The sequence below is a fragment of the Topomyia yanbarensis genome, chromosome 3 (genome assembly GCF_030247195.1).
Source record: "Topomyia yanbarensis strain Yona2022 chromosome 3, ASM3024719v1, whole genome shotgun sequence".
Lineage (NCBI taxonomy): Eukaryota > Metazoa > Arthropoda > Insecta > Diptera > Culicidae > Topomyia > Topomyia yanbarensis.
In genome coordinates, this window is record NC_080672.1 from 346,677,012 (window position 1) to 346,704,779 (window position 27,768).

The following is a 27,768-nucleotide window of genomic DNA, read 5'->3' on the forward strand; positions in this document are numbered from 1 at the left end:
GGATAGACTCCAGATCTAGTCGTCGTGACGTTGGACTAGTAGTTTGAACTAGCGAAGACAGTTTGACGAAAGAGTGCTAAGGTAAGGAAACTTGCAGGATCGAGTGGTAGCAAGCTATGACATTTTAGCAGTGGATCTATGCAATTGGTATAATAAATCGGTGGTTTTAAGTGAGTTTTAATATGTAAATGTGGTTCGATTTGATTTCATAAGTGAATTTCTGATAGAAGCGTTATGACAAAAAATATTTGAGTGTGTTTTGAAAAATAATTTTATAAATTAATTATTGCACTATTTAATGGTGTTTTCTAGCAGTTCAATATCTTCTTGAGCATAAACCAATCAATCGGGAATCCCCTACTGCTTGAAATTTGAAAGGGATTTTTGAACGTGACTGCGGCTTAGTGAATTAAATACTCAACTTAATTAGGGTCTCCATATTTGATGAGATTAAATTAATTGCCTCGATATTCTGGAACAAAACCGGTAACAAGGGTCTCGATTTCTCTCAATAATTAACATTTTCCTATTCCTTCCTAAAGAGTTTAAAAGCTACACTGACAATATAAATTCGTAAATATTAGTTAATTCGTCGTTTTCTGCAACGAAGCATTTTCAGTTCATTGTAAATAGTAGGTTTTGTTCAAAATGGCCGCTTGGTGAACGAAGCTGTTCGTAAATTTTACATATTTGGTGTACATTGCACGAATGTTATCGTTGATAATGAAATTATTTTTCGTGAATGAAACGAATTTTTTCTTTTGTTTTAACAAGGGTTTGTGTATGGTATGAACGATTTCGTTGGTCGCACATTCATTTTCGTTCATCTTAGAAAAGTTTTCGTATTTATTAGCATATTATTTTGGCATTGCTCCGGCAGAATATGGAACGAGCTCGGTTTCATTATGAATTATCCCGGAATAGAGAAAACTTGGCTCATCTGAATCCGATCGAATCCCTACTGCTCCGGATTGTAGATCTACTTGAAGTGAAGGAGGTTCAGGAAATCTTTCTGAAACCAGCGGACGCAGATACGGTTATTGACTATTTGACCATCGTGATGATCAACAATTGTCTGACGTATAGCAACAACGACACCATTTGCTACCTCTATTGAAGCTTTTTTGACGTTGACGATTGGACGAATCGTGCTCGTAAATATTATAGACTTTCGTATATATTAGCGAACAAATCGTTTGCCAAATGAAGCCGATTCGTAATAAGCAACGACAGTCGTTTCGTGTTATTACGAAAACTAATTCTTAGCGATTTATGAATATATTCTCTTAGTGTTGACAACAAAATGATTATTTCCTAAATTGATTAGCAGCAAATAAACTGCCATACAATCTCAATTATTTCAAAAAATAGTTGAAAGATCGTTTCTAACACCAACGTTGTGAGCAGTTTTCAAAATCATTAGAGAAGTATGCATTATTATAATTTTTACGGAAACATTTTTTAAAAGTCATTAGCAGCTCTATAGTATGGTACAGTTTCATTTTCACGTTACAAAAATGGGAGGTTGAAATAATTTTTTTGAATATGTTCAATATTTCAGACGGTTATTTATTTAATGTACTAGGAAACCGATCACATCATGAGCAAGTGGAATAACGGAGACCACAACCCGCTCTACTGACGCTTATTTATTACCCTAGGCTGCAGCACAGCTCTGGATAAAGAACTTTAACTACTTCTCTCGATTTGTTTATTTATTGTGATTTTTTGCATCGTTAATTAGTAAATAGTAAATTGTTCAAGATTTTCTTTACGTGATTGTGAATAAACTCGCGTTGCGTTGCGTTGCGTTGCGTTGTGACGATGATTTTGGCGGATTGCACACTGACTTCATCATGTTTGACTGCTGATTATCTAATAAGAGTTGCTTAGGAAGTGGTAAGTAGGAATTCATACCAATCCGACCCATATTAAAACCTCAACAGCATGATAGCCATCATTGCCGGCCGCCCCCATCTCCATCGTTCACGGGGAAGGATAAAGGATAAGGTAGACAGGAAGTGTTGATGCTCCACCTACTTAACGGAAGGACGACGATTCATCAGACTCTTCCATAGGTGTCGCGGAGTTGGTGGTTTGGAAGGGTATCAGGTCTAGGATTCGCTCCAAGCAAACGATGCGACCTGTAAAGCATATTTTATTAGGTAGTTGTTTAGTTAGTCTTCGAGTGCACGATCACTCGAAAAAGAGATGATCTTGTTTAGTTTTTGGTTATTTTTAAACTCTGGGCAGCCGGCTACCGAGAGTATACTATGTTCCCTAAACAAAAACAATTTGAACTCCACACAGCCGTTCGTGGGAGTATTGCCTGGAAAAGCTAATCTTATCTGCGTAATGGGCCGGATCACTATTTATTGCAACAGTATTTGGACAGAACTCGCTACTTCTTCTCTACGATATATTTATTGGCTTGAAAACTACCAAGTGACAGCATATTATACTGGCAAAAATAGCGCGAGATGTTATAAATCAAGGAAAGTATTTCTTATTTTCCATATCGGATTGTTTGTGGAATACAAGTATACGAGCGATAATACCGAACACTGAAGGGAAATATAAAGGATTGTTAATCTGATGCACGGGCTTGTTAGCAATAACGGAGCTTTAAATTAGGTTCATAAAAACAGACGCGGCGAATTTTCAATACGTATTGAGCCGTGTTCATAGATACTAGTCAGATTAGTCGTATTGGGGCTAATTTCCGATCAACTATTCATTTTTACGGCAATGTTTTCTCGACTAGATCTGTTCGCACCCTCTCATTCTGTTCGCACCCTCTCATTCTGCGGTCTAAGGACCAAATGTCATCAATAGACTTAGAATCGCGTGGAGGCATGAGATAGGAAACTTGTAAGAATTTTGCTATCCCACCGTTTGACTACCAGAATGGATGGGAGAACAGTAATACGTGATTGTGAATAAACTCGCAAAGTTAAACTACACCTTCACTGTCTTCACGAAACAACGAATGATTTTTTGTGTATGATTTAATTTATTTTTTTATCAATGTAGTACACAATTAAATAACATCCATGGTAATTATTTTTCTTTTTAGACAATTCATAACGTTAGCCAATTAGAATTTGTAACCAAGAAAAAACTCAAGTAGCAAATCTGGTCGCAACAAATGGATGGCTGGCATCCCAAAGGGGCTAACCCACATTTTGCATTTTTTACAGGAAATGAAAAAAAACTTCTGCATTTCATTTACATTTTTTATTGTTAAAACACACGATTTTCTTAGTAGTTGACCAATGTTGTCTAGAAAAAAAATGAGATCATTACATGAGCTACCTTTCCATTCACGAGCATTTTTGTAGTTCGAGGGGTAACTCCGGGGGCACCTAGCATCCGAAAGGGGCTAATCCACAATTCACATGTCATTTCCTTATCTTTTGTTTTAGAGTTATGGTGTATTTGGCAAAGTTTTGTTTGATAATTTCTTATTAGTTCGGAATTCAGTCGCTAGGGCGGCGCTGTTATCAATTTTTCAATGGAACGTGATAGAAAGATGGTCTCTACGACAAACTTGTATGTCAGGTAATTATATCTTCTGAAAATACCAACTTTGTAGGTCCTCAAAAAATTGAAATATGGCGAATTTTTGCAAAAATAATCTGTAAGTAAAATTTTTAATCGAAACATATAGGACCTATAAAGTTTGTATCTTCAAAAGATACATTTAAAATGATAGAACCTGCAACTTCTTTGATAACACCACATTTATATATATATATATATATATATATATATATATATATATATATATATATATATATATATATATATATATATATATATATATATATATATATATATATATATATATATATATATATATATATATATATATATATATATATATATATATATATATATATATATATATATATATATATATATATATATATATATATATATATATATATATATATATATATATATATATATATATATATATATATATATATATATATATATATATATATATATATATATATATATATTTCCTGGAACGACCATCTAAAATCTCTCGAAAAAAAGTGGCTGCATTATGTGGGGCTATGCGCCGGGTTTGTACTTTTGTACCTCTGCACGTGCTATTAAAGTTTTACTATGCACACATTCATTCATTACTAAACTATCTTGTTTCAGTATGGGGGCGTGCCAGCATATCAAATCTAAAAAAACTACAAACTCTTCAGAATCGATGTCTTAAAATTATTTTTAAGAAACCAGTTATGTATTCAACTATGCTACTCTACAGCAATAATTCACATAACATCTTGCCATTGCTTGGTTTGACAGAATTTCAAACAGCAATGTATGTTTTTAATGCTCTGCATAACCCAATAGCGCATAATAATTTACACTTCACCACAGGCACTCGTGGGTATAGTACCAGGCAAGCCAATAGTTTACAACGCTCCAGGGCCTCCACTAACCTTGGTCAAAAACGTATTTCATTTATCGGGCCAACGGTCTATAATCGGCTTCCTACTGAGTTAATACAAATAACAAATCGCATCCAATTCGAAACAAGGCTGAAATGTTTTTTAAAAAATAAAATTAGAGAATTTGTAATATAGAATTAGTTATTCACCAAAAAGTTTTCTTTATGTGCATTATTCTAATAATAATTATACCTACCAGAATTTAGAAAAAAAACACTTTCTGTATCTATCATAAATACTGTAGAGAGCCCCTTAAAAGGAACATCGTTCCACTGGGAGCTCGATGCAGTTATTTTTCTTGCATTTAACTCTAATATCTTTATTGTGCCGGTTACTTTCACGTATTTTTTTTGTCTTTTTTGTTCTCAGCGTATTCGCGAATAGTTTTTTCTTCTTGGGTTGCCTTTTTTTTGTCGCTGAGAACTGATGTGTCCACTACCAGGGGGCTCTCTGTGCGAGCCTTTTGGTGTGGGGGTAAGAGGCGGGCCATTAAATATATATATATATATATATATATATATATATATATATATATATATATATATATATATATATATATATATATATATATATATATATATATATATATATATATATATATATATATATATATATATATATATATATATATATATATATATATATATATATATATATATATATATATATATATATATATATATATATATATATATATATATACCTTTGTTAAAAGTGATAACAGAGCCACCCTAGCGACTGAATTTCGAACTAGTGTGATGCAACTAAATAAAGCGCTAAGTATCATACAGAAACTCTACCATAACTCTATAACGAAAGATAATTTTTAATTTTCCGACCACTATGTACCGTTTTTCTCTTGATCTCTTATTTCACGGTCAACTTTCTATGTAGAGATATGACACTTTCACTAGAATTTTCGAAATATTACGCTTAACCATATATATTCGTGCAAGAAATATATATTGGGTGGAATTGGCCATATATGGCAATCATGTGAGCAGCACTCACCTTCAGGAACGACTGTTTGGGCAGAAACGTTAACGTACAATGCAATCCAACTAAAAACAGTATTATATTGAGTTCAACGATATGTGAACTACAATACAAAATTTACTGATGGCGAATCGATAGACAACTTTTTTCTAAGAACCTCGGAAAACGAACGAGAAAACTCGAATTTCCATAAGACACAATGCGGGTTTAGCCCCTTTTGGAAGCCAACAAGTGTTGGAGTTATCTCCATGGTCAACTTTGACTGCTAATATCAAAGAATCTAAAAATTAATTTCTCAAATGACAGTCCACGTGGATTACTTGGAACTATTGAAAAATGCAAAAAAGGCAGTTTTGGAAAAAAATGGACTATGTTATCTCAAATAGAATGCAATATGCACTGAACTTCACTTCGAAGTGATGTAAAAAAGAGGGCCTGAACATAAATACCTCCAAAACAATCATAATCCCATTTACTCGAAAAAGGAAATATTCGATATCAACACTTTTGCTCAACGGAACAAAAATTGAAATGTCCTCTGAGGTAAAGTATCTGGGATTGATACTAAATAAAAAACTAAACTTTAATGCGCACATTGAGTAGGTTATAAGCAAGGCAACTAGTACTCTTTGAGTGGGCAGTAGACTATCCAGAAAAATAATAAATAACTCAATCGGCCCACCCCTGAGTCGATTTCTAGTCCCACCATGAGTACTTGCTCCAAATTTGAAGGAAATCGAACAAGTCTAGCTACCGGACCAACACTCCTAAAGTTTGCATGGGATTTTTCGACAATTTACATGGAGAAAATCCAATATCTCGCATTTTCACCGTTAGGTGACACTGTATGCATTGTATGATCACAGGAAGTGAAAATAAAAAAGATAATTCAATTGTCTATAACTTTGCCGAAGACTGCTAATCAATCTGGCTTTGTTAAAAGACGTTATTAAATTTTTAACGAAGTGATGTCTGAATCAGTTTGGCATGGGGCCTAGCAGTGCATGGTTTTGTGTCAGTACTCGATTCCTACGAACTAAACAACATTTTTTTCTGAAATAACAGTTAGGTTTAGCTCAATAGCTCAATAACTAAAAAAGCTAGGAAAACTTCAAAGACGTGCTTGTGGAGGGATAACCGGTGCCATGCGAAGTACTTCATCGAAAGCATTACATACATTGTAGCATTTTTTTTGGAAATTTAACAGGACATCTTGCGGTTCTGAAATTTTTTCCTATAAATAACATCGTCATTGCAAATGAAGACTGGTTGCTTGCGATGTCGAACATTAAAACTACTTACAAAATTATGGAGCCTGAACGGACAACCTTGGAACAAATCAAACCCTAGTCTCCGCCCAGGCTCAGTAATTTTCTTCACAGATGGGTCTAAAATGAACCATTTGATAGGATCTGGTATAACAGGACCAGGAATAAACGCTAGTATCCCAATGAGATACTGACCGACAGTTTTTCAAGCAGAAATATATGCTATACTAGAATGCACTTACGTATGTCTGAAAAGAAAATACCGACATGCAAGTATCTGCATTTTCACAGATAGTCAGGCTACGCTCAACACGTTAAGGGCTTCTACGTGTCGCTCAAAACTACACAAATATCTTAAGAAAATTGATAAGCTTACAAACGATACATGCCGAGTCTGCGGATCTGAAAGTGAAATATCAGAGCATCTGCTCTGCGAATGCAGTGCATTGATACAAGGAAGACTAAGAGTCCTCGGTAAAGGAACATTGGAGCCTTTTGATATTTGGACTGCAAATTCCAAGCAGGTAATAAATTTCATACGATAGTAGATAGTACACTTGTATTAAGGAAGGGGCATACCACAATAGATCTAAATACTAGTCACAGTGGTTTGCCTCCAACAACAAAAAAAAACACTGGATGCCCCATGTCTATTTCAATTATTCGTCACTCAAATGCCAAAAGAGAAACATCATGGCATTATCGTCCAAACGCCTGCGAGTATGCAACCTTCATGTCCCACTCGTCAGTAACTGATAGCAACTTGCTGTTAGTTAGAGGATATATCAAAACTAACACCATTGGTACCAGTTGATCCGGAGTAGATATTTTGATTCCACATATACAGTTAACTCTCTCTATGTCGATATTTTTCTCTATCTCGAATATTTCGTGGGTCCCTTCAGATCGCACATATAAAAACTCCTCTATGTCGATATTTTCTCTATCTCGATATCTCCCTATCTCGATGGACCTAGCTTTATATTTGCCTGCATTATTCTCTCTCTATGTCGATGTGTTTTTTTTTCTCTCAGGACATCACAAAGCATATACATAATGAAATGAAAATTGGTGATCAGGGCGCTAAGTCCTATATCAATATTCTGCATGTAGGGGCAGTAAAGACATGATTTGGGGTAAAGGGAATAACGTATGCGGAATAAAATTTGGCCAAAACCCAAAAGGCAATTTTTTTGTAGAAAACTCTTTATTGAATGTTCTCTCTATATGAAAACATTTGTCAGCTTATTAACTTAATGTAGAAAAAATTTGAGCCCATTCGAAAAGGTTTATGACAGTTTGCAGGATCTTTTTGCAAAGGAGCTGAAAAAATTGATGTTGGCATATTCTTAATTTCTTTCTTAATTTTGACTATCATGTTTGTTAGTTTTATGTCGAAAATTATTGGCATATACTCTCTGCTTCAAATTATTCCACAAATCCTCAGTTGGACGTAGTTGTGGTACATTTGGAGGGTTATCAGCCTTTTGTACAAAAAGTATGCCATAATCCTCCAATGCGCCAAAACTTCTTTTTGGCATAATAGCTAGGTGCCAGATTAGGCGTTCGCTGCCATTTCGTCGCTGTTGTGCTATCTTATGACAAGCGCCATTTTGCACATTTCGAGAAAAACGATTTTTAAAGTTTGAGATTGAATATCTTGCAATTGGTAAATAGTAGAAACAATCCAGAGAATAGTAGTAGTAGTAAAACACTTTATTGATTGAATTTCGATAAATTATACATAACTATAGAATACAGTTTAGAGTTCAGCCTACGCTTTCCAACTATGCTACATTTGTATATACTGTGATATAATGAAGTTGATGTTTTTTCTATTATTTCAATATTGTCGAGGAAAAACTTATCTAAAAAAAACCTACTGTAAAATTTTCATAATAATTAAACTAACCTAAACCTAAAGCTAAACCAGTTACATGGATTTTTAAACTAGTTTCTATAAAGTTGTGATATTAGTTCATTAGCGGAAGTACTACAGTTTTGTTTAAATTTTACGATGAGTTTGTTTATGAATGAGTCTAACATTTCAATATTTGTCAATCGGTGCAGTTCAAATGTGCTGAAATCGTACGGTAGATCACAAATTATTTTCAAGCATTTGTTTTGAATTATTTGTAATTTTTTTTTGTGAAGTTGGGCGCAATTACCCCACATAGGACAAGCGTATGATAAAATGGATCTGAAAACAACTTTATACAACATCAACTTGTTTTTGAAGTTCAGTTTGGATTTGCGATTCACTAAGGAGTACAATATTCTAATGCTTTTGTTACATTTATCAACTACGTAATTTGTTTGATCTTTGTAAGTTAATTTTTTATCGAGTATTGCCCCCAAATATTTCACATTCTCTTTCCATTCAATCTCGTTTCCATCTAGTATCAGTTTGCGATGGGGCAAGTATTTGGCCGCTCGCTTTTTTGTAAAATATATGCTTTCAGATTTTGTCGGATTGAGCTTAATTTTCCAGGTTTTGAAATAGTTATTAATAGTTTCTAATGCTGCATTCAAATTGTTTCTTACTATTACAGGATCTTCGTGAGTGCTACTTATTGCAGTATCGTCAGCAAACAATGAAAGAATACAATCGTCTAGGTCGGGAATGTCCGACGTGTATATGTTAAACAGCGTGGGGGATAAAACGGCTCCTTGTGGCACTCCGGCTGGTATTTCAAATCTGCGGGACTTTGATTTGTTGTATGTTACACAAAAGGTTCTGTTGGTTATGAAACTAGCAATCAGTTTGATCATATACGTTGGGAAATTAAATTTCGATAATTTGAAAACTAATCCTTTATGCCAAATCGTATCAAATGCTCGTTGTATATCCAAAAGCACCATCCCGGTGGACTTTTTGTTGGCGAACCCAGTTTGAATGTGGTTTACAATACGAACTAGTTGGTGATTTGTAGAATGGTGAGCTCTGAATCCGAACTGTTCCTTCAGAAGAATGTCATGAGTAATTAGATGCGAATTTATCCTATTCAAGAGAATCCTTTCTAGGATTTTACTTATACAATTCAATAAGCTGATAGGTCTATAGCTTGAAGCTAATGTTGCATCTTTTCCTGGTTTACTAACTGGTAAAACATTTGCATGTTTCCAAGCGGTCGGGAAATATGAAAGTTTTATGCAAGCATTTAAGATTTGTAAAGTGTATATTATTGCTTTTCGAGGTAAATTTTTGAGCAGTACATTGTTTATTGTGTCAGGTCCTGGTGATTTTGACTTTTTCAGTTTTTTCAGGATGCGTTTTAATTCAGAGATAGTAGTATATGTGGACTTATTTTCATTTATTTCATGATTATTCAGGATAATTTGTTCGTAGAGTTGATTAACTTCATTTTCTTTGGGTGACTTATCGTTTAACGTTAGTTTATGAGCATCTTGAAACTGAACACCGAGGGCCTCCACTTTTTCAGCATCACTGATATATTTTTTTGAATCGCAGTTTAATATTGGTATTGGTTTAGTTTTTTTATTGAGCAACTTAGAGGCTTTCCATACTTTATTATCATTTGGTCTGATGTTTTTTATCATAATTTCCCAATTTTTATTTTTCAATAACCTGATTTCTCTTTGTATTCGGTCATTTAGTTCGTTAACGATAGTTTTTAAGTACGTGTGTTTTGTTCTTTGATATTTTCTTCGTCTGGTATTTTTTAAGCGAATTAGATTACGAATGTCTTCCGAAATAGAAAATTTGTAACGATAAGGTTGAACCATGGGCACTGCTTTTTTGCTTGCTTCCGTTATGGATGAAATTAGTGTATCTACGTGAAAGTCAATATCATCATTGTTGCGAAACGATTCCTCTGAAATGTTTTGAACATCCAGGTTTTCATTGAGGTACTTTTGAAACACATTCTGGTTAAATTTTTGATAGCATGGTACGAGATGAGGGTCATTTATAGCAATATCTGACACGACAATATCAAATAAGACAGGTATATGATCAGAACTGAGAGCATTTTCAGTTTTTAGAGATGATATATCATGTAAGCCATTTGTAATCAATAAGTCCAGAGTTGAAGGAGTTCCCCGTGGATCAGCAGGAAAATAAGTAGGGGAGTCTGGAAAATTTACTGTAAAATCACGAATGCACATCTCTTCGAACAGTATTTTTCCTGCTCCATTAGCTTTCGCGCAATTCCATGCTCTATGCCTAGCGTTAAAATCTCCACATAGAAAATAGCTGTTTCTTTCATTGGTAAGCAATTTCAGGTCATGTTTGAAGTATCTAGATCATTTCTTTTAGTCGAGCCAGGAAAGTAAGCAATGATTATTTTAAGTTCTTCGCCACTTGTTAAAACTTTGATGCCAAGGGATTCTATGATTTTGGTGTTAAATTGCTCTAAAACCGAGAATTGAATAGATTTTTTCACTGCGATAGCAACTCCCCCGCCAATTCTATCTGATCTACTTAGACAAATGCAGTTATAATCTGCGTGTGTCAAAATTTGGTCAGGCTTTAGCCATGTTTCAACGAACAACACTATGTCGATATCTTTTTCAGAGATAAATGAGAACGTTTCTACATATTTTTTTGAAATACTGCGTGCATTCCAAATCATAACCTTCAGCTTTTCATCTAAATTAGCCATTGTAAACATACTTTGTTACCAGTTCAGTCATAACCTTGATTTGGTCAAACTTGTTTCTACACTGTGCTAATTTAACCATTAACTCCATCGTAATAGTTACCATTTCATCCGCTGTGAACAAATCGGCTGTACCCGACGAGTGTTGATTGTGATGTCCAGAAAGCACACCGCTGTACCGAAATCCTGGCGGCTGCTGACGAAACACGTGGTTGTAGCTTGGTGATGCTTGACTGTTTGATGCGTCGTTTGACTGTTGCGTGCTTGGCAACTTAGGGAAGTTTTCTTCGTTGAAAGTTGGCCTTCGTGGTGCTTGACCTTGAACTCGGCGATGGTTCCTATTGTTGATGACATCTTTTATTCGCTTGTAATTGTCTCTTGCTGGACATTGTTTGAAATTTGCCGTATGGTTTCCATCACAGTTGGCACAATGCAGTTGGTCGTCAGTAATTGCAGGTTGGGTTTCGTCTTTGTTTTTTCGGTTTAGTTCACAAGAAGATGATGAATGGTCGTTGCCACAGACGATGCATTTTGGAGGCAGGTGACAGTGCTTCGTTCCATGGCCGAAAGCTTGACAGTTTCGGCATTGAGTTAAGGCTCAAGTTACCTCAAGGCTTGGTAGTGTGCGTAAGAAAAATTGTGCTCAGCTTTGCCACCAGATTATCCATTTAAATCTTTTCAAAACTCTAAAAGAAGAATATCAGTCGATTTATTAGATCATCACGATTCAATTCATGCAAAATACCTGCCGGAAAAGCCATCGGCTTAGCTGAATGGTGCTTTTGAAAATGTGGCTGTGGTTTTTTCATTGCGCTGTTGTGTTGCATGCCCCAGCACGGTGTGGTAGTGTGACAAAAAATCACAGCCACTTTTTCAAAAGCACCATTTAGCGAAACCGATAGTTTTTCCAGCAGCTATTTTGTATGATTTGAATCGTTGTGATCTGATAAATCGGCTGATATTCTTCTTTTAGAGTTTTGAAAAGGTTTAAATGTATAATCCGGTGGCAACGCTGAACACAATTTTTCCTACCCATACTACCCAGCGTTCAAAACTAATACATGCTCAAAAAAGGTAACTTGAACCTTAAAGATTCCTTTTTTCGGTAATATGACCACGTTACAGATACTCCATCTAGGAAACGTATTTTGCGTAGCGTCTCCATATCGAACTCTTTCTTTTTGAAATAAAGAAGATACAGAGCCTGTCCATCATATCGTTGTCGACGAACAAGCATTTGTTTGATGTCGCTTGGGTTTACTCCAACCTCATTTAGAACAGCCTTCAAGTGGCCTATTTCATCGCCATCAGGAGCGAGATAATCCATCTTTGGGAGTCCAGACAAAACAACTTTTGTCGTTTTCTCTTCTTCTGTTTCATATGTAAAAAACCGCATTCTACAGTCCAGAATACTCACTTTTGTCTTCTTGTATGCTTCAAGAGATGGAAAGGTCAGCTTTATTCCGAGAGAAATCATTTTGGCAGTGAAATCCAGCTGATATTGTTTTTTCATGTCTACAACATCCTTGTATACAGCGTTTTTAATGATTATCGGAGGAGCTCTTATTATAGTCTTTGTAGCTTGGGCCGATTGGGTACCCGTTTCATCGTCCATCTTGTTTGGATCATCCGTTCTGAGAATGTCGTATTGATTTGTAACAGGGATCGGATTTTTGTTTTTTTGTTGGTCACCTCGACCATTTTTTTCCTGTCGGGTTTGTTGGGAAGAACAAGATGGCGATTTACTCGCTCTTTTCGTCATGTTTCCGATTGCCTCAATCCGATTTACTTTATGGCGGGGGTAGTCGTTCAGAAAGTTACTGAAGACATCTGCTTCACTAGCGTAAGAGCTACGCTTCTTCCTTTGAGGAACAATTTCGATATTGTCTAATGGAACTTTCAGTCAAAACACGAGAACTTCGCGGATCGCTTGAAAAACACACCCGATCACGACGCAAGTCGAAACCGAACTGAATCCAGAGAATACAATTTATGCTTCTGTCTATTCTGTATTAATCTCTCAAATATTATGAAGATCGGTTGACTATATTACGAGTTTTTGCTAAACATGTAAACAAAAGTCGCACTCATACGTATCATAGGTGTGTATTGATGACAAAATTTGTATGGCGTGTCATAATCGTGCTTGGAAAATTTTCCATAGAAAAAAAATCATCAATTATTAACTTTTATTTATATCTTTGGCTTCATTTGGTCTATAAACAATCGGTGAGATGCATTTTAAAGGAAATGAGTCAGGGAAACTAGAAAAAATAATGGTTTTTGGATACAGTGTTGCCAAATATGCTATATTTCCAGTTTAAAACTAAAATTACTTTTTTCTCACATTTCGTGTATTTTTATTTTGAAAATGATTTTGCTATTGTGTTTCTCAGACATTTTTACATAGAAAAACATCTCATCCATCAAGATAACTTGTGCCAATGCCCAGACACAGCCATTTTAAACAAATATCACAGAATTTCTCAGCACGTTTCTCGCTATACCACAGTAACCAAGTAGTATGTCAAAATTTCGAAAACGCCATTTTGTAGAGATTTTTTAGACCAACAATATGGCATATTTAACTCAGTTTACCTCAAAATGACGTTTGTCATAAGATAGCACAGCAGCGACGATTTTGGTCACATGGTATCTCCTAGCGGGTTGAAATTAACACTGGATGTTTAAAATAAGTGTATCTAGAGTATGACGTTTAGAATGGTGCCTTGCACAGGCTTGCATTTTTGTTTTAATGCTGGAAGCGTTGTCCAAATTTCATTCCGCATACATTATTCAATGTTTTCCTACGAGACTTTGTAAAACGAATTCATCTTAAACTGCATATATCGAGGTTTTCTAGAAATTATGCATTTTTGGGTTCAAAATTTTGACTTAATGCCATAAAAAATTTTAAATGCAGCCATCTGTAGCACGGAAGTCATACTTTCGTGGTCAAAACAATTTCAATTAGGGGAACATGGGGAGACTTGACCAAGCGCAGAATTCTATTATTGGCTATGACGTGTTCTATTAGGTTCTTAAAAAATTCAAGAATATTTTTAGGCTAGTTTCGGTCCGTTAAGATAATTTTAAAAGTATGGAATGAAAAATTCTTTTCTTATAGAAAAGATTCCGTATTTAATAAATTTTCGTTAAATGATGTAATTTTTTATCAAGCTTTGTATGGACATATCTACTCGCCTAATCATTATTTTTAAAGTACTCATACATTATTTTATACTTTATGAACTAGTGAAATAATTTTACACAAATCGGAACATTGAAATAGTTTTTACTAAAATTTGTACGAGATTGAACGCAATAACTAATATTGGGTAGACTTGACCAAGATTTTATGGGAAGAACCAAGTGGCAATAAGCCGATGAAAGATAATTTTTTCTGATATTTACTATGCTGTCGTACCTACTGGTAGTGTTAATCACGTCACAAAAAAAATCCCACATCAGACATCAGTCTATATCTTGTTGTACTAGTAAACAAAGTTAATAGTAATATGACTGATTTCGTGGCGTGTTAATAGGCAATGTAAGCAGTACAGTTAATCCTTAAAAGGAAATGCATTAAACACAGTCGAAATTTATGAAATACAACCCTTTTATATTTTTTACTGCTACCTAATGGCCTCGACAATATGGAACAAAGGATTACAGTATTATTTATGTCATTATTTTTTGCTCTGATTTTTCAAAATTCTCTTGGTCAAGTCTCCCCAGGCCTTGGTCAAGTCTCCCCGCAGTGGGGAGACTTGACAAAAAAAAAATCGATCTCAAACTTTTATAACTTTTGAAAAATTAAATTAAAAATTCCGCAAAAAATTATGAACACGAATAATACCTTTTTAGCTGAAAACCTGGTCAAGTCTCCCCGTGTTCCCCTACATGTGGGGTAGAATGATAAACTGCAAATAAGGGATTCCTTCTTAAACAGCAAACTTGATGTTTTTCAGTGCGTGTGCACTTTACCTCGTCGTCTACTACCCTACTCACCCCAATACGAGCATCTATCTTCATTTCCCGGTATGCATTATGATGTCCCGAAGGAAAAGTTGTCTCAAAGAAAATCATTGTGTTCTATTTGTCGATCTCTCGCTATGTCAATGGTCCCTTCAATATCGATATAGAGAGAGTTAACTGTATACCCAAAATCCGACGGGTACGTTTTTATTACTTTTGGGTAAGATCCTGTTGTCTTTTCGTTAACAGATCACGCTATCGCGCATTGCGTTATTAAACTCGTATTACCGCAAATGTAGTAAACCGTGGAATGACGAATTTCGGTAGCTGTATAAGTATGTGCATCACACAACCAAACACTTGTTCAGTATGTGTCAATCTCGGTTCAATTCGTATGTAGAATAATTCGGTCGATTTCTATGATAGTATTAGTACCGAGTCAATTCCAGAATTCTGCCTGAATTCAGGCAAGAATCTGCCCAAATTTTGGTAGAAGTCAGTCGGAATCACGAATTTCTACTCTGGGTAGGTTTGATAGCGAAATAAAAATTTTAGGCAGTTTCCGGATCCGGCACAGTTTCAGGTCTGTACCAGTCCCTAGATCCAGCCCATCCCCGTTTCCTGAACCAGGCCCAGATCTAAATTATTCGCAAAATAAGTTTTTTTCCACGCTGAAACCCTTGAACCCCCTCCACCCCTTAAAGCAAATAGTTTTTTAATGGCAGGTAACACCACAAATCATGTTTTTTCCAGAGAAGTTCTACAAAAAGCTTCCTTACCGAGTCGCTTGTCAATATTCTTGCATAGAAAAATTACAGCATGTTATTGAAATGCTACACTATAATGTACAAAAGCTTTGATCAATTAGCTTGACGCAAAGTTCTAAAAAACGACCAAAAAAATTTTTTTTCGCGCTAATACCCTTCCCCTCCCCCCTTAATAATTTTTAAATTTCATTTGTTAATTGATTTTCAACAATTCATTCAATTTATTCGAGATGTTATTCGTGAAAAACTGACAAGAATAAAAATACAATGTAAAAAATTCACTCTAAACTACTTCTATCCAAACTTTCAAAAGAAAATACCCAATGGGATATTTTCTACAGCGGTTTTTCGTGGGCAATTTGATTTGGGACACCCTTCTCAGTTTAGTGATATCCTTTCTGAAGCAAGCAAATGGCATTACTGGTGACAAGTATTTTACGTTACGTTCACATGTCCGCCCACAAAGTTGAGAACGACGGTGTGGTCACCGATTAGAGTTTGTTTGGCATAAATTGCTGTTTAAAGAATCTATTATCGATGCTCTAAGAATCCTTTTCTAGTCTAGTTTACACATACACAGTCATTACATGTAGGGATCCTAGACCCCGAAAGACTCTCTGAAATAACGGAAATAAAGAAAATTGGGCCGCTTAGGCGATGTAATCTGAAGGCAAATAAACGAATTCTAGGCCCGATTGTAGAAGGGTAGTGCAAAAATAATATTGTATATATAAAACGATCTCACCATTGCATAGTGATCCAGATTGCAAATTTAGCTGGAATTTTGAGATTTTACTAAAACTAAACTATTTAACCTTATTTAGTCTTTAGACAAGTTTTCGTAGTTTGTGAGCCGATTCTTTTTGATAAAACAACTAAATTTATCGAGATCAAAAAATTAACTTTTTAATCATCTTAGTTAAAGCCCTTCAGCGAAGTTGTTGAACGACAAATTTTGGAAAAGTTTGCTGAAGACATGTAAGCTCTATCTGTCATAATTTTTACTTCAAATAACTTTTGCGGTATTGATTTAAAACTGAAGTGGTCTTCGGACAACTTTAAGATTGCTTTAAGGCGAATAATTTGTTTCATGGCACCACACATCTAACCATTTTTGTTGAAAAGTTATGAGCACTTTTTCGCCAAAAATGGGGTTTTTTGGCATAACAATATCACTCATTAGGGCAAACAAAAGATAACTCTTCTTCAACGATAAAAAAGGTCATGATTGAATTTATAATTGAGCAAAACATTGCGAATACAATATTTTTTTAAATTTCATAAAATGGATTTAAAAAAATCTATTTTTGATATATTATCTTTGGAATAATAGAATCTAGAATTTTGGTGTTTTAGAAAAAAATGTTTGTCTTCAAAAACTCTGAAAAACATCTTGGTTGGAAAAGCATAAGCATAAGCATAAGCATAAGAGATCGCCCGTAGTTGCTACTCCGTTATTGACCAGAACCAAATTAGGTTGCAAAATGTTCATTGGAACAACATGCTTGGGAATAACATGATGAGCCACATTGTACAACCTATTCTGATCCCTGCATGCTGATCAATACCGACGCCGGCCACGTCCGAATGCAGATCTTCTGGGAAAGGAAGGAATGTTAGTCCGATACATGTTGCTACTAGAGACCGAGGAATCCTCTGCATCTCCACATGTATCACGGGATGGGGAGAGTTGTTAGTAAGTGTGCCAATAGCGTTATCATGTAATAATTGCTCTGGGCAGCCGGCTGCCGATAATTTGGGAAATTTATCATTTGTTGTATTAATACGATTAGCAAAATAAGCAACTTGAACTCCGGATAGCCGGCTATAAGGAGCACTGCTTATATTTTTTAATAATATTCAATCACACAACGAATTTTTTCGTGGTTTCTATCGTTTCGGTGCTGATTTTACCCGGCGATCGTTTGAATAAAATGAGGAATCTTATACAGAAGGTTCATCAGAATCTTCCACAGGTATGGCGGAGTTGGTGGTTTGGAAGGGATTAGGGTCTAGGATTCGCTCCAAGCAAGCGATGCGATCTGCATAGCATTGTTTATTAGGTAGTAGTTCAGTTAGCCCTCGAGAACACGACCGCTCGAAAAATAAGATCTACCGAGAGTATCCTATGTTTTCTAAACAAAAGCAATTTCACATCCACACAGCCGATCGTGGGAGTATTGCCCAGAAAAGCCAATCTTATCTGTGTAATGAGCCGGATCACTATTTATTGCGACACTACTCAGACTAATTTCGCTATTCCTTCTCTACGATATATTTTTTGGGTTGCAAACTACCGAGTGATAAAACGTTATACAGACAGAGAGCTATGATAGCTCTAGATGTTATAAATCAACGAAAGTACTTCCCATTTCCAATATCGGACCGTTTGTGAAATACACGTATTCGATTATATCGAACATTGAAGGGAAATACAGAGGATCGTCAACCTGATGCACGGGCTTGTTACCAATAACGGAACTTGAAATTAGATTCATTAAAACCGCCGCGGCGAATTTTAAGTACGGATTGACCCGCGATCATCGATACTAGTCAAATTAAAGTCTTATTGGCGCTGATTTCCGAACAACTTTTACGGTATTGTTTTCTCGGCTAGATCGCATACTCTCATTCTGCTACTATCGGCAGAAGGCTGATGGCTCCCAGTCGTCGCCGGTCTAAGGACCAAATGTCATCAATAGACTTAGACTCGCGTGGAGGCATGCGATAGAATTGAAAGCTAAGCAATGAAAATGACAGCAAAACACTTATTCTTCGTGCAGACATAACTGAAGGTAATTGCCAACCGGTCCCCGATCCCTCTCGCGAATTGTCAATGCTCAAACTTTATACATGATTGAAGTCATCATTCCACTCAAATAAGGCCATGTGTTTTCCCAAAGCACATTGAATGCTCTGTGAATCAGTTCCCCCGTTGGTAAAACAAACCCTAAAGAAACATAAAAATTAGTTTGCTCAGTCCAAAGAAAAGTTTGCCGACCGGCAGATACGTGTTCCCTTACAGCGCCATCACATCAACGAACACCCAAAATTTACATGCGACAAAATATCTGCAATACCGAATATAAAAGAATCAAAACCTCTACTCATTTGCAATAAAATAATACAGTAAAAAAAAGTTGAATATCCAAGGTGGCTCATTTTCAAAGATAGCACCGCCGATGAAACACTCAATAGAAAATAGGTGACAAGGGACGCGGACGAAATTAGCTGAGCACCGACCGGCTGGTTTGCCACCTATTTTTCGGGCGAAGAATTTTGGACGACACCTGGTAGTCGCTGGTGAAACGCCAATTATTTGAATGTCAATTTTTCTTATTGCCATATTTTTTCACTTTTCGGATCGAATTTTTTTCTATGAAACACCATTTTTTACAGTGTACACTGTGTTTCTAGATAGAGATGGGCGAAACAGTTCACTTCGAAGAACCATTCCCGACTGAACAGTTCTATAAAAAGAACTAGTTCAGATGAACCGTTCTTCCGTTCAGCTGATATTTTACTTGTATCTAGCGAATGTCTCTCAAAACATTCGATTCTTGGAGAGGAACCAAACAGATGCTGTCCAAACTATTATCTGTATGCTTAACAAGTTCATCAATGGTGGCGATTTCTTCATTATGTAAAACTAGAGAAATAGAGAATGAGATGAGTCGTTCGCTTATGAGTCGTTCTTCGCCGGTTTTATTCTGGGAGAGCACAGAGAGCGGTTTGTGGGACGGCAAGTCAGTTCATTTTCATTCGTTCGCCTAAAAATCGGTCCGAGAAATTCGCTAAACGGCTTTGGGTCATATTCAGTTCATTCGCTTTGAAGAGAATTGAGAACTACCGTTCTTTTAAAAAGAACTTCCGTTCGCTCATTCTCTTCAAAGAACCAGTTCACTTCAACCGTTCGCGAACGAATTGCCCATCTCTATTTCTAGATGTTTTCTGTACACTTTTATTGTCCTTGCATCGGGAATCGACGGCCCGTAATGCGAGGAAAAGATATTTTTTCATTTGCCGGAATTCAATTTTCACAAACTGTCACCACTCGCGTCTGTCGAAAATATGCCGAAAAATGCTTTTATAAACCACTTCACTTTGTATAATCGTTAAATTGCACCGTTATTAACACTTTTGATAACCGGGAGACAGTAAACTGTGTCAAAAATGATGAAAATTAACCGACTCGAAGGGAGCTCTACGAGAGTCAACCGCTCGCGACGAAGATACACACTCGAATCCTCTGAAAAACATCTTGGTTGGAAAAAAATAAAAACTGAAAAAGTTTTATTGAAAATTTTGTTTTTTATGAATTGCCCCTTTATACTATATTTAAATTACTTTCACGGTGGATAATATAACAAATATAGTATATGGTACTTTACAATACTTTTCTAAATTTTAAAAAAAATTTATTATGGGTAGAGTGGTTCTTTTTTTTGAAATCAGAAAATTAACTTTTTAATGGTTCGAGATAGAGTTTCGCTGTCTTCCTCAAAATTTGAGAAAAATAAAAATTTAAAAAACTTTTTTTGAAGACACTGAAAGTCTATGTAGTGTACTTTCCGTTTTATAAGAAATTTACTATGAAAATTATAGCGTTTCTTAAAAAATGGTTTTGCAGTTTTGATTTTTCATTTTGATTACTTTAGAAATACTTTCAGATATTTTGAAGGAGAACAATTTGTCTTAATATACCGATCCTCTGGCTTCTCCCGTTAGAAAGTTATATAAACTTTTTACTAAAAATTTACTATTTTTTTAATAAATATTGCAAGATATAATAAAATATCGTATTTGCAAATTTTTGGTGATTCATACCTCAATGCATGCTATTTCATATGATAGCAACGGTATTTAATGTTAAGTGCCCTAATCGAAGATAATGTATTTGAAAAAGTTAAATTTTTATATAAAAATTCTCATAACTTTGAAACGAAAAAAGAAAAACGAAAAGTGGCGCAAATTATGCGCCCTAAAATAATCTTCAAGTTGTCCAAAGGGTACTTTAGTATAAAAAAACTACAAAAGTTATAGAAATAGAACCGTTTTTTGAAGAACACGCTAAAGCATACATTTTGAATTCTCGTGCATTGAAATGTAGGAAAGCTAGAGCTTGCATGTCTTCAGCAAATTTATATAAAATGTGCTGCTCTACAACTTCATCGAAGACAGTAGAGCTTTATCTCGAACCGTTAAAAATTTCAATTTTTAATATTGATAAAATTAGACAATAATATCTGTTTTAACAAAAAGAAGAACCTTTCCCAAATATATTATAAGGCTAAGTCATTTAATTTCAGGAAAAACTACAAAGGGCAGCCCTATGGGGTTGCACGAACTGTAGACGTAGGACTATACTACTTAATGTAAAATATTTATTTTCTTAGTACATTTATAGTAAAAATAAATCAAATATATTTCTTACGTATAGTTTAATCACAACCAATCGACATCGAGTATTACATATAGAACCAAACCTTCTTTATTATCAGGCCATTTCATTTGTAGTATGTGATCGAATCCGATTAAACTTATTTTAGAAGATCTGAAGAAAGAAGACAGAAAACCGCGACCGAACTAATATCTGGAACTAAATCTTTATAGCATAAGATTAGCTTGTAAAAACTTTACGATTGTGTGTGGTAATATACCTGGACCAGTGAAGAAAAATAAAATTTTAGACAATATAATTACATTTCATGTAATAGACCAAGCATTCTAGTTATATGTTGCCATTATTGTAACTTTCCTAAAGTATGCATACAAATGTAGCAAATGCTGTAGTCTTAATCATATATCGCCATAAATATACAAGAATCGAAAACAATTTTATTTATGGACTTAGATGCGTTTTTGCAACGGTTTTTCAAGTGGCAGTGTATTAATTCATAAATAGACTTTACAGTATGCACCTATTAGTAGTACCAAATTAGGATAGGCTGAGTGGAAATTAATCACGAAATGAATCAATGAATTGGTCGAACGTAAATAATAAACTTTCGATGTGCTTTCCGTCGATTCACGTAAATTTGTTGCTAAGAAAGTTTTTGTCTTTGTGCAACGAAAACACAGATATCTATCATTGAGATATCTGACGTTTAAAATACGCACACTGAAATTTCGCATTTCTATACTACCGCCCTCCCTTCAGGCCCAGAAGCGGTTTGTTTGCCTTCCAATTCGCCGTGTAAAAGTTTTGTTTTCATCCCAATTTAAGCGTCAAAGCAGCACAATACCAACCTGGATAAGTCTATGCAACCGTTAACAATTTATTAACAAATTAGATATATCGTTCGTGCTTTTCAAAAGGAGACGCAACGATTATTTTTCGTCGCGGCAAGATTCGTAGCGCTATTCGGCGCACGATTCGCCGCAATGTATTTCTTATGGGATGAATGATACTTTAATAAAAAGTGGTGCAATTTTGAGTAAAAACCTTATTGTAGATAAAACATTCGAAAACCTGAAACTTTAGAAGCACAGCTTGCAGTCAGTTTTATTGATAAATTCAGCTAAAGTAAATAATTAGCACACATTAAACTTGGGTAATACATAGTTTTCGACGTTTATCAGCATTTATTATCAAATGCGTCAATTCAATTCGTCGCCTCAAAATGAATGGCTCGTTTCCAATGAAACACGCAATACCTACCTACACATTTGCCTTAAACATTGAACCCATTGTGCGCTTGGGTTCAATGTTTAAGGCAAATGTGTAGGTGGAATCAACGCTGATGATGATAGGTAGAGCGAAAGAGACAATTAATACAACGACACTATGTTAACCGTGTTTGCGAATGGAGCTTGCATGTACAAACGATTTTATGTACGAATAATTGTACATAAAGGTGTGCTGGAAGCGAGCACAACATTAATAAAGCATAGTATTTGAACGGACAAGTTGTATGTTGGACAGCACTGGATACCGTACCTCCACAAGCAGTGTAACGGACTTCTCACTCAGCTACACTGGCTGTGAAAACACACAGCTCAGTGATCTGCTCCGCCTGCCTTTCGACAGGCAACTGAGCTTGTCCGGCCAAATCCGTTCTTTAAATAGTCGATGATGACGTCATTTATAGAAGCGTAGCGCGCTAGATACACAAATCTGTCGTACAGGGCTTGGGAAGCGCTATCTTCTGTGTGTAAATATATTTTGACAAGGTTGTATAATCATTAAATTTTTAATGCCATGATATCAAAAATCTTTGGGTTTATCTATTGGAATCTATTCTTAGAAGTATTTCGGGGCGATATGTGCAAAAAATTTGAAAATTTATCGTAAGGTGAATTATATGCGTTTAAAATTGGACCTTTTCGTTGCATACCATTTTTGTAGAATTTGCAACGTGCACCCCCATATCGAAAACAAAGACGTAGTCCTACGTCAAAAATTTAAAATTCCTTCTAAATTCACATTATGGACCACTGTGCATTGCGTATAATTCCAAGCTGTTCCATTAACCTACGTTGCTGAAATGCTTTCCGATAGTTTAACATACTGAAGCCGGCTTAGTTTGCGGTTGAAACTGATGTTTCTCTTAGTGTCGCTTTAAACACAATTGAAAATTTTTTCATTTTCCATATTGCAATTGAAAAGCACTTTGTCCCTGTGTCGCGCACTTTTCACTTGTTTTAATGCAGTGGAGAAATTTATATCACAATAAAACCGGATTCAGAACGGTAAGACTTCAATTTATCGGAAAACAATCACAGAATCTTAGAATTATATAAAAAACCACAATGATATGAAAAATTTCCACGGGAGCGAAAACTATATTCACGCGCCGTCGGTGGTTGCCAAAGACCGAACTCAATCGATGGTCTGAGAACCGTTTTGCAGAAAAACTGAAGAGAGCTACACCATTCATAACCATGAAATCTTATGTTCCCTTGGCTCAGTAAACAATAAATTTCAGCCCCTTCTCTCTGAAAATCTTAAAAAGAAATTGAATCCTGGCAGCTTGCTCTTTTCGGAAACAATGAATGAGTGAAATAGCGATCTAAAACTTCTAAGAGGCAACAATAATTATTTTCCATACGAATTTCCATACAAACTTAAAACACAATGCGCAAATCCGGGGAGCATCCAATCGTCCCCAAAATAGGCAAAGTCATTTGGAACCACAAAGGCTACTCGAATAGTGTTGTGTTGGCAAATGGCATTTGACGAGCCACTCTTTCGAGTTAATTTATTCTAATTGCTAATTTCCGAGATCTCTAGGGCTTTTTGATATCATAAGTTCAAAGACTCTATCACTTTTTCAGAACTTTTGTAATCCATTTATCAGATCAGTAGGGCTTACTGGAAAGGGTTTTCACGTTTAGGATATATCAACTTAGAAAATTCACGTGTACTCCAATAATTTTTAAGTCACTAATATATTCCTAAGCAACATAAATAGCCGTTCTAAGCGGATGTTTCCGGTATTTAAAACATCTAATCAACGGACAGGTTCTGTTCTAATGCTGACCGTTAAATCCCATTTACATGTGCTAATCACTAATGGCAACGGTAATGCATTGGCGTACTATTAAAGACTCCAATTGGCGGTTGTTTACTAAACTCGATAACGAATCGGAGTTTGCAGTCAGTCAGCATTCGACTGGTTCACAGAAGTCTTGGCGCCCATCCAACCATTCAGTCGCCACAAACCAACCCCACTGGCTGGCAAATGGGCAACGCACAAAGTGAAATAACCCTTTCATACCCATCGCTGTTAAAGAGATATTTAGAATTCATTGAAATCAACATAAAGGTATATTTACATACTTGTGCAGTGTGGTTTTAGCAACATATTTATCGGATAACGGTTACGTAAAATTATCGACAAGGGTAATGAGTCTACCATCAGACAAAAATAAGTTCATTATTCCTAAGGATCGATTTTTGTGCTCTACAGACTCATACTGCGGGTTATGTCTGTTGACAATCAAGGGTTCAAGAATACCTCACATGGCTCTCTATGATCCATCGTTTTCCCCTCGGAGAACATACGAACAGCCAGGGAGCTTCCAGATTGAAAACGCGTATGTGCATTTTGGAAGCCGAAAGACTTTTATTCCATCTGATGGCAAGGTCAAAGGTTTTCTCCGCGTGCCACCAGAAATAAAAATACTATTATGTACGTATGTGTGTATGTATGGGCAATGGATAGCAGCAACAGAGCCTGCTTTCAGCGCGCCTGCATTGCCGATTCCGTTGGACCGGTGCCAATCGCTTCGGTGAAAATAGTTGGACTTTTCGACAGCGCAGACTTTGGTCTGCTCTCGGTTGGCGACTGGAATGCTCGTGGCCTGGCGCGGAATTATGAACCTAGTGTGGGCATCGTGGCCACAAGTCTGAAGGTTGAATGCGATGACTTTGAAATGTTTTGCTGCGTTTGGTGCAACAGGACAGTGGAAATATTATTTTCATTCAGATTTTGCGCTGCTTCAGAATGATGGCATGCCATAATATTTTTGATTTATATTGCGGTTCAATCTACAATGATGCAGATATTTCATGGCTGCGCATAACAAGCAGAGTTGGGCATAATAAATTGAACGTCAATGATTTTTTTTCTCGTTTTTACTTGCTGTAGTTAGCTCGTTAAAACCTGCTTGCAAAAATCTGCATTAACCTTGCATTTCATATTTGATATGTAGTAAATGAAGCATAAAAGTTCAAGTTCAAGATCACGGTCAGACAAGCTGCGGCTGCAACTCGCAGTGCGAGCCCCCAGTTGGCTATCCGGGAAAGCGATAAAATGTGAAGTTATATCTTTTTCATCGAAATCTCGTTTCTTTTGCTCACCTCTTCCTCCATTCTACATTCCACTTACTACTAAGTAGCTGCCGTTTGCCGGCATCTGATCCAAACCCGGTCTGTGGTGCATTTAGCAAACTTGTTCTGCCTGCTCTTGCAATTTATTTTTATTCTCGGTTCAACAACCGGGACCCATTTCATTCCACGCACTGATTGATCCCTTTTTTTGCTCCTTCACAGATGGGAAGATTTGCGTCGTTGATTCTACTGCTAGCAGCTTTCGTTGGATGCCATTCGGCACCAGCCAGCACCATCATCCATCCGGCTCAGTACTATCTGCTGCAGCCCCAGCCAACGACCCTCAAAATTCAACCGCATCTGATTCAACCGATCCAGCAGCTTAAAATCCAGCCAAAACAACAGCTGATCTACTACTACCCATCGATTCCACTGGGCGGTCAAATCCACGACAAACCCCTACAGCTAATTACCCTCAAGGAGGAGGAGACACCCTGGTGGCAGGGATTCGTTAACTTCTTCCAGCCACCAAACTCGGAGAAACCAGCCGAATCTCCGGAACCCAGCCCCGAGGCTCCAGCTGAGGCAGAATCGATGAAGAAGCAACAAACGTTCATGATTCCGGCCGATGCCGAACAGCTTCCGTCCAAGGCGGGAGTCCAATACAGTCCACAACCGCAAGGTCATCGATACTACATCCTATCCGGTACGCCCCAGTTCTATGGAAATTTTGATGCCCTGCAGAACCCACTGAGTCCTGTCTTTAGTCTGCAGCCTTTGCAAGCCATTCATGCTCGTGCCAATTCAGGCATCCTAGCCGAGGCTGAACATCAACGACTGCAGCCCCAGATTGTGACATCAGTTGCTCCGATTGCACCTGTTCCGGCTCTGGTTCCTGCTCAGCTGAAGAACGATCTGCTTGAGTCCCATCCAGACAAAGTTCCTGCCGGCGACCGTACCTGGGCACGCTCTTTGGATGAAGAACCAGCTCCGGAACCACAGCAGCAGGAGTTGCCACAGGTTCAGGGCCGTTCACAGCTAGATGAACCAAGCGATCCAATGCCACCGCAATCCGAAGTCGAGGAGCGACAACAAGATGACGAGGAAACTTCTCGAGCATCGAAAGATCCATCTGTTGCTGCAGTTAAACCTGGAGCGCTGGCTGTTGCCGGGGGTGGTGGTATAGCCGCTGCTGCTCCTACCGGAACCGCAATCGTTGGCAAAAATGGTCTTGCTTTGTCTTCACCATCGGCAACATCCGTTGCCGGTGGTTTCTTCGACGAGGATGAGGACAAAAAGGACTAATTTGGGAGCAGCAAGAGCAGTTCCGCCTGAACAACGACTGATTCCACCAGACCCCGCGTACAGTTATCTTGAACTCGGTACTAGATCAATTAGTGATAATATTTAAAATAGTGAGCAGCAGAAATCTCAACAAAGGTGCTGGTAGTAAAAGCTTATTGGGTGATCTACTCTGATTAGGAAGAGTAAGAGCATCCCCTCTTCTGGCAAGCAATATTTAAATCGAGGATATTTTTGTATACGTAAACTAAAACATGACCCGGCTGTCACGAATGGCCGCGGTTGTAAGTCGGACTGACAATCCCACCTCAAAGAGAGCGGGAATTACATCTAGACGTAACATAACGATTAGGGATTCAAAATCTTAGCGCAAGGAGACAGTATTTTGGTAATTAAAACAAAATAATAGATACTATTCATCGTTCATTAGACTAAGGTACATGTATCATTCATCATGAATCATCGCATCATGCATCGCAGCCAGCTGATAGATTGAGCTGAAGGTTTTCAGTGTCACTGCCAATGAACTTGAATTGCTCTCAAAATCACAGCTCAATCTGAGGGAACTCATATTTAACAAATGTC

At 36.6% G+C, this 27,768-nt stretch overlaps 1 protein-coding gene across 2 annotated transcripts; it reads left to right on the forward strand.

The window, feature by feature from the left end:
• On the forward strand, positions 1-27,768 carry LOC131692936 (uncharacterized). Of its 2 annotated transcripts, none has more exons than XM_058980352.1 (2): positions 1-81; positions 26,104-27,768. In XM_058980352.1, exon 2 carries the CDS (start codon positions 26,104-26,106, stop codon positions 27,184-27,186), a length of 1,083 nt encoding a protein of 360 aa, XP_058836335.1. In that variant the 5' UTR covers positions 1-81; the 3' UTR covers positions 27,187-27,768. The 2 variants fall into 2 exon arrangements, with proteins under 2 accessions (XP_058836335.1, XP_058836337.1); XM_058980354.1 differs by lacking the exon at positions 1-81 and adding an exon at positions 24,799-24,874.